At 32.6% G+C, this 9,169-nt stretch overlaps 1 protein-coding gene across 1 annotated transcript; it reads left to right on the top strand.

The window, feature by feature from the left end:
* Nucleotides 1-445: 445 nt before the first annotated feature.
* Nucleotides 446-2,365, top strand: LOC137655330 (uncharacterized). Its single transcript, XM_068389222.1, has one exon. It carries the CDS (start codon nucleotides 446-448, stop codon nucleotides 2,363-2,365), a length of 1,920 nt encoding a protein of 639 aa, XP_068245323.1.
* The last annotated feature ends 6,804 nt before the right edge of the window (nucleotides 2,366-9,169 follow it).

Raw genomic sequence — 9,169 nt, 5'->3', positions numbered from 1 at the left:
CAAATTAGACCAGTGAATGGAATTAAGTCATACAATGTAATTGCAATTGGAATTCAGAAACCAGCCCATAATAGTCCTGCAGTTGGAGAGGATATTTTTGATGAGTATCCTCATCTGAATGCTGCCAAGGGAACGTTACCCACAGATGAAGCAGAAATTGATATCATCATTGGTTATGACTATTATTTCCTTACAATGCCAGTTGAGAGCGTAAAAGACTCTGTGTCTCCTGAATCGTCTCCAGTTGCCGTCAGAAGTATCTTGGGGTGGACCATTTTTGGAGGGAATATTCCAAAACCTAAACCACATGCTGCATCCAGGTTCCAGTTTTTGAGTCATTTGGAGGATTTGCAGAAATTATATACATCTGATAGCAGAGTCTCAGTTCATAAAACATTGTCGAAATAAGCTTTGCATTAATACGGATGGTTGCATGACTGTGGAAATGCCTTGGAAGCCCGGTTTCCCTGAAGCATTGGAGTGTAACAAGCCTCAAGCAGAAATAAGACTTATGAGCCAAGAAAAAAGATTAATTAAGAATGGAACCTTTGATGAATATAGCGAAGAAATCCAGAAATTAATTGACAGTTGCTTTGTCAGGGAATTATATCCAGAGGAGTCCAGAGATGAGGGATGGTACTTACAACATCATGCTGTATATCAACTACACAAATCAACAAAGGTTCGCATCGTATGGAATTCTGCTGCCAAGTTCAATGGCTTGTGTTTGAATGATGGATTTTACAAAGGCCCAGATTTCTTGAACTCTCTTCTGTATTGCCTTCTTCACTGGAGAATGAAAAGCATAGGAATTGCAGGCGATGTTCAAAAAATGTTTAATCAAATACTTATGGCTGAAAAGGATCGGAGATATCACCGGTTTGTATGGCGTTTTGATTTATCTTCTCCAATTCGTCACTGGCAGTGGCTGCGCCTTCCTTTTGGGGATAAACCAGCACCAGACATAGCTATGATGGCTGTACGCACTTTGGCAGATACATTCAAGGAGGAGGAACCTATTGGAACACAGTTAATTAACTATCGCATGTACATGGATGATGTGATTGAATCATTTGATAAGAGTGAATTAGCTATTGCAGCCATGGATCAGGTGGATCGGATATTAGAAAAGGGCTCCTTCAGAATAAAAGAATGGCATTCTAATGACCCCTCTGTTGACCGATGCCCAGAAGACACGCAGACACGAGTTTTGGGTCATGTATGGGATAAGGTTATGGATAGCGTGGCTATTCAGCTAGACAAATTCAGTGAGGAGTTTTCAAAACTAACAAAGCGGAAGGTTGATAGTTTGGTATCAAAGTTGTGGGATCCTACAGGTATGTTATATCCTGTAACAATTAGATACAAGATTTGTTTTCAGGATTTATGGGCTAGTGGAGTTGGTTGGGATGATGAATTGAGTGAAGAACAAATCAAAATGTGGAAGGGACATGTTCATGAAATGAATCAACTAATTGGATTTAGACTAGATCGGATGATAAAGCCAGAAGATTCTCGAGGAGACCCTCAACTTCATGGATTTAGTGATGCCAGTGAATCTGCCCTAGGTTCTGTGATCTGGCTGAAATGGAATACTTCTCATGGAGTAGAAGTAAGATTCGTCATCGCAAAGTCTTTAGTGGCTCTGTTGAAACAGCGTTCTATTCCACGTCTTGAGCTTACTGCTGCTGTGGTTATGACTAGACTTGCCTTGCTTGTTTTGCAAGTGGTTGGCAGGGTTAGTACCATGAAATTTTGGACCGATTCAGAAGTAGTGTTGGCCTGGGTTCGCTCTCCTGCTAGAGCCTTTAAACCATTTGTGTCAGCTAGAGTTCAGGAGATTCAGGATGCTTTGCCAGGATTTTCAAAAGAATTTTGCTATGTTCCTTCACAATTGAATCCTGCCGATGCATTAACCAAGCCAATAAAGCCAAGTGAACTACAAGGATGGATCAATGGTCCTGATTTTCTTCTGAACAGTTCTCAAGATTGTGATTTTGGGGAACCGATATATGATTTTGAAAAGAAGCGTTGTATTGTTAAAGAGTACACACCAGAATCTCTTAAAAGGATCCAATTTGTTGGACTTTTGGCTGATGAGAGTTTTGAGGAAAGATATACAGAACTCTCTTCAGACTGGAATAGACTTGTAAGAATAACTGCTTACTGCCGCCGTTTGCTATTACAACAAAACCCAGAAAACTATCAAAGTCATCTAGAACCTAAAGAAATACAAGAAGCTGAACTGGCTTTATTTTATACAAGCCAGAAGTCTTTAAATAATCAAGATGAAGTTAATCATAAACAGATTAAAAAGCTTGACCCAAAGTTGAATGAAAAAGGCATTTTAAGAAATGGAGGCTGACTACATAAGCTCCATTTACCCTACGAGCAGAGGCATCCAGTTTTATTGGTGAGGAATTCTTCCCTGGCTGAAGCATACGCTCAGATGATTCATCGATGTACAGGTCATCAAGGATATAGAGTTGCAATTGCTTTAGCTTTTAAGCGTGGAGTTTACATTATTGGAGGAGCAAGATTATTTAAGGACACTGCTTTCAAGTGTTGTTTCTGCAGAACCAGACGTCGCCTATTGTTGGGCCAACATATGGGGGAACGGCCAAGTTTCAGAGGTGAGTCCAATACTCCCCCCTTTAGCAGCGGAGTTGCATTAGATTCCTTTGGCCCTATCAAAATAAAGTTAACTCGCAATGCAAGCACTGAAGGAAGTATAATGATCATAACTTGCACCGTCACTCGTGTCATATCTCTTGAACTGGTCGACTCATTGTCTTCAGATGCTTTTCTCTGTGCTTGGAGAAGATTTACTTGTAATCATGGAATCCATCCAGCTTTGGCAGTAAGTGACAGAGGACGCAATTTCATAGGGGCTCAAGAGAAATTGCAAAAGTGGATAAATTCTTGGAACGAGAGCCTAATAAAGGACAAGTTTGCAATTGCTGGGACAAAATTTGAGTAGAAATTCAACACATCTCACGCTTCTCATATGAACGGTGTTGTTGAATCATTGATTAGAAGCTGTAGAAGAGGTTTAGATGCAGTAACAGATTATCACCACAAGAAATTCAGTGCTTTGAAATGGCAAACAATACTGTCAGAGGTGACATACCTAGTTAATTCACGACCACTTTTCCCAAACGGACCAGATCCTCTTGAGTCCCCAACTATAACCGGCAATGACTTACTGTTTCCTCATGGGCAACCTTCAGTTCTACAATCATATACCGGTAACGAAGTGAACTTGAGAAGCATGGTAGTGGTAGCTCAACAGAGAATTCAGATATTTTGGGAAACTTGGATTCGTTATATGCCTCCTCAGCTAGTACAAAGATCGAAATGGTTTCATCCCAAACAGAATCTTCAAGTTGGTGATTTGATTCTTCTTCTGGAAACAGGCCTAAAGAGATGTCGCTCCTAGGGGACTGTGGAGGCGCGGTCTTGTTGAGAGGATTCATCCTGGAACAGATGGGCTTGTTCGAAGAGTTACTGTTCGAACAGTAGAGAATGGAAAGGTGGTTCACTGGGAGAGACCCATTCATAAACTCTGCTTAATTGCTACGGTACAAGAGCTTCAACATGGATTCCAAGCTAAGGCAGATAAAGATGCTCAAAATTAAATTGGCAGAATTTCATTTATCAAACTGATTTGATTTCTCTCTCTATATGTATATATTTCGAAAGTCCTTTAAATTATTGTGTTTCATTGCATTCTCCACTGGGCGGGAGTGTAGCGGACTTTCAAACGGTTGTTTGTGCTGTTTAAGTATTTATTACTCTAAAGATTTGGGTGTATGTAAATGCTGTTTACCCATAACGAGTATTAATATGTTTACTGTCTATTTTCTAGTGGTTGCTTCCAGGCTGTTTATATATTAACGTTTAGTCTTTAGTAGCAAGGTCTGACTGACAGACCACAAGTGAATACGCTCTCGTTTTAAATTTGGATAACGGTTTACATATAGTCGGGTGGACTTTGTGAGTGATATTGATATTTACTGTATTAGTCACCATAAAGTTGTATTTTGTTGTATCTAGTTTATTCTTTGCATTTCAATATTTTGTCTTTATTTTCGTTATACCATAAACAGTTCGTATTTTGTCATTAGTTTGTGCAGTTTTATTTGTCATTTATTTGAGTTTTTTTCTTCTTTGTAGACTTCACCGAATAAAGAAAAGTGGTAGAAGTGGTTTTCCTTGACTTTAATCTCATCGTTGTCCAATATATATATATATATATATATATATATATATATATATATATATATATATATATGTGTGTGTGTGTGTATATTTATATATATATGTATATATATATATATATATATATATATATATATATATATATATATGTGTGTGTGTGTGTGTGTGTGTGTGTTTGGTTTGTGTGTGTGTTTGTTTGATTGCGTGAATTTTGAAGCTCTTTAATAACTCATTTATATATTTTGCAAGTGGCACACTTATGATATGTAGTACCTAAAGCGGATAGCGTACGCATTTCCAGTAACTGAAATTAATTCATATGAAGTTATATGCTAATTCAAAACATATCTATCACAGCCTAATGCTCCTTGCTCACCATTTGAGCTTGTTGGTAACAGATGCATTCGGAAGTTTAGGAAAAAAGAAAATTACTTATATTGTATACTTCAAGGGTATGGATCCAGTTCTCTGTTCTTGAATATTAATTGATTAATGATTAGTCATGAAAATAAGGATATCGCAATAACTGTGTTTGTTACTTCAGGTATATGTTGATAGCGGTATTTGTTATTACTAGGATCGTATATAGTTTGAGTTGTTTACATTTTACCTTGGAAAATATTTAACAATACTATCGAAACTGTATTTGGGGAGTAGATATTTCGAAAGAAACAATGTAATCTAAAAAATATCGGGTAAAACTTGAGTTTTCTGAGCATGTCACTAGGATACTGATGTTTAAAGAAGATTAGCGTACAATTATAAGGTTTCTTATGTTAGTTGCCATTACCCAAAGTACATCATAAATCTGCTATTTATTTTTATAATGTCTTTGCTATCAAGTACTGCCATATTGTGTAAATCAAAGAACAAATTCATAAAGCGATAGGAAAAACAAAATCTAAGAATACAAAAGAGTTACTAATATTTGGTTATGTTTGAGACCTAACATAAAATAGAAGTGAGGGGGCATAGGTCGTTTGGAAATCCTAAACCTACCTTGAACATCTTCGCTCACACAACCAATGTGTAAAACAATGGTTAAGGATTCTTTTGAAAGCCACAATGTCATTTTCAATCTCTCTTTACATGAAATGATATACGAAAGAGAAACAAAGTCCTCCGTCTCTCATCTCGCTCACGCACTCACACTACGTCTCTTAGGATGTCTCAACTCCATGTCGTTAATGTCTTATGTTGGATACCGCCAGACACCTTTCGGATAATAGAACTGTCAATCATAATCAAATTCAAAGCGATCTCTCCAATGATGGGCCTGTACGGTATACCTGTTCACAAATATGAATTAAACAACATATATATATATATATATATATATATATATATATATATATATATATATATATATATATATATATATATATATATATATATATATATATTTATATATATATATATGATAATTATTTGCACATTTAAACGTGTTTCTTTCATATTTCAAATAAGCCATATATATTAATACATTAAAGTCTGGATTCTCTTAATGACCTCGGGATCAGAACCCCAGGCGGAATCGCCCAAAGACTATAATATCAGACCGGCGGGGAATTGAACCCTCGTCCAGGATATCTGTATGCCAGTGACCATACCACTCAGCCAGTGGTATGGTCACTGGCAAACAGATATCCTGGAAGAGGGTTCAAATCCCCGCCAGTCTGATATTATAGTCTTTGGGCGATTCCGCCTGGGGTTCTGATCCCGAGGTCGTTAAGAGAATCCAGACTTTAATGTATTAATATATATGGCTTATTTGAAATATACACACACACACACACATATATATATATATATATATATATATATATATATATATATATATATATATATATATATATATTTATATATATATATATATATATATATATATATATATATATATATATATATATATATATATATATATATATATATATATATATATATATATATATATATATATATATATATTTGGGTTTCTCTCCCGGGATTCCAACCATTTTTCGAGGGTTAAACAATTAAATCCCCGGGACAAACTATTGGAAATTGAGTGTTCTGATGGCTGATTACTAAGTTGAAAATCACAACGAATTTCGTAATAATTATCACCTATAAGCCATGCGTTTAATTTTACTGTTACTGACATATTTTTTTCTTTTTTAAATGTTGTATTACCAACTGCAAAAAATAATAGTTAATTACTAGGTTGAAAATCATTACAAAATTTGTATTAAATATTACCTAGAGAGTGTGCCCTTAATTTTACTTTTACTGATATAAAATTTTCCCTAGTTTTCTAAAAACAGAAAAATATATAACTGAAAGTATTATTTTTTATTTCCATTAACATTTCAGTGGGTAGTAATAAAAGAAAATACCAATAATTACATACATAATATTATACGGTGTTATACTAAAGTTGTACATATATGTTACGGACAATTAAGGACTGATTCATGAAGTAAAGCACTCTGATAATAAACATCATCATTTACGAAGAACTCCTTATATTATACTGTACATTGTGCCTTTGCGGAGTGAACAGTTTGTTATGAAAAAAATTAAAAAGAGAAAGACGGTAAAATGTACATGAGTTTACTATCATCATCTCATACAGATAACTCGAAAAAAAATGGTAAGGGAATGAAAATAATGGTTATATGGTTAAAAGCCAGAGTAGCATTACCAAAAAGGTGTCATATAGGTAATTCATTAAAAAAAAAATATAGACATCCAGAGATTTCCCGGAATCCCGGGGCAAAGACATCCTCACAAATTGAAAACACATATATATATATATATATATATATATATATATATATATATATATATATATATATATATATATATATATATATATATATACCATTTAACTAGGAGGGATTTGCTCATAATCACATATGATAAAAACTTCAACAAAAATCGACACTTCATGCACTTAAACATGATCATTAACGACACTTGAAAACCTTTTTATCATGTTATACCACTTGCCTTTTCTGACAATCTTAAATCCCTTTTTATCCCACCATCTCTTGGCAGTGTAACCATAATTTTCTTATTATTCCTTATAAGCCTGTATATACTGTATATATACTGTAATATATATATATATATATATATATATATATATATATATATATATATATATATATATATATATATATATATATATGTATATATATATATATATTTATATATATATATATTTATATATATATATAGATATATATATATATATATTATATATATATATATATATATATATATATATATATATATATTATTCTAATTGAATTCTCAGTCGAAATTAAACAACAACAAATGAGTAAAGATTAATATCTTTACTTGACAAGAACGTTCAGTTTTGTTACATCAAAACATTTTTAAGGCTGGCATTTTTGTAACTTACACCACTAAATTGGAAGATACATACAATTAATTCATCCTAAATACAAAAGTGGATAAGGGTAGGGAAAGAAGTAAAATCACTGTGTCCATAGCTTAATATGGTTGTAAATAGGCTACCTCATCATTTTCCTAAATAGTGTTTTTACCTTTGCTCTGCCTTATTCACTTTTATATCTAAGATGAAGTGATTTTATGTATCTTTCAAAGCAGTGTTGGCAATTACAAATTTACACACATTTGAAATGTTTTGATGTATCAAAACTGGCTGTTAACCACAAATAAAAATGGTATATTTTGCTGCTTCCCATTGCTCTCTCTCTCTCTCTCTCTCTCTCTCTCTCTCTCTCTCTCTCTCTCTCTCTCTCTCTCTCTCTCTCTCTCTCTCTCTCTCTCTCTCATGTATATATAATATTATATATATATATATATATATATATATATATATATATATATATATATATATATATATATACAGTATATGTATATATATATATATATATACAGTATATATATATATATATATATATATATATATATATATATATATATATATATATATATATATATATATATATATATATATACATATATATATATATATATATATATATATACATATATATATATATATATATATATATATATATATATATATATATATATATATATATATATATATATATATATATATATATATATATATATATATATATATATGTATATATATATATATATATATATATATGTATATATATATATATATATATGTATATATATATATATATATATATATATATATATATATATATATATATATATATATATATATATATATATATATATATATATATAAACATATATTTCATGAACAATAAGGAACACTGAAACTCAGTCAATATCATAAATAGTTATACATATATATTCATGCCCAATACCTTCTACATATTATCCGCTTTCACTTAATGTTATTGCAAGTTCTAATGAAAGCTTATGGCATTTTAGTCAAAGTTTTATTGAAGTGTACAAAATCAGACTAGACACATTACTGTTTCATGCCCATCTTACAAGATCAGCTGTAATTATAGCAAACAATCAGATGGCCTTAACATTTACAACCTCCTCAAACTACGATTAATCTTGTAATGTTAATGAGTATGTTTTTGAATAAAGACTATATCTATTCACACATATTGGTTAAATATTAAACTTAATGGACAAAATCTCCAGGAAGCAACATGGCGAATAGGACAAACAGGACGAGATTCTTATTCTTTTCACTTTCGAAATCAGTTGACACTATCATTCTCTACTATCGACTAAGCAGAGGCAGTTGCCTTAGATAGTGGCGACTTTCCAAGAATATTTGGTGATATAGGTAATATAGTATTCTACACCAAGTGCTCCTTAGCGTCGCCTTCACGACAGCCAAAACCCGGTCCTGACATTGTTCCCTAGTGACGGTTCCTATTGCATTCGAGCGCCATTCCATAATCTTTTGCTTCCCTTCAGAGTAAAATGTGTCGATAACGACGTTGTCGGA

This window comes from Palaemon carinicauda, chromosome 16 (assembly GCF_036898095.1).
Source record: "Palaemon carinicauda isolate YSFRI2023 chromosome 16, ASM3689809v2, whole genome shotgun sequence".
In the NCBI taxonomy this organism is placed as follows: domain Eukaryota; kingdom Metazoa; phylum Arthropoda; class Malacostraca; order Decapoda; family Palaemonidae; genus Palaemon; species Palaemon carinicauda.
Note: the sequence above shows the minus strand (reverse complement) of the source record. Positions and strands in the feature narration are given on the sequence as shown.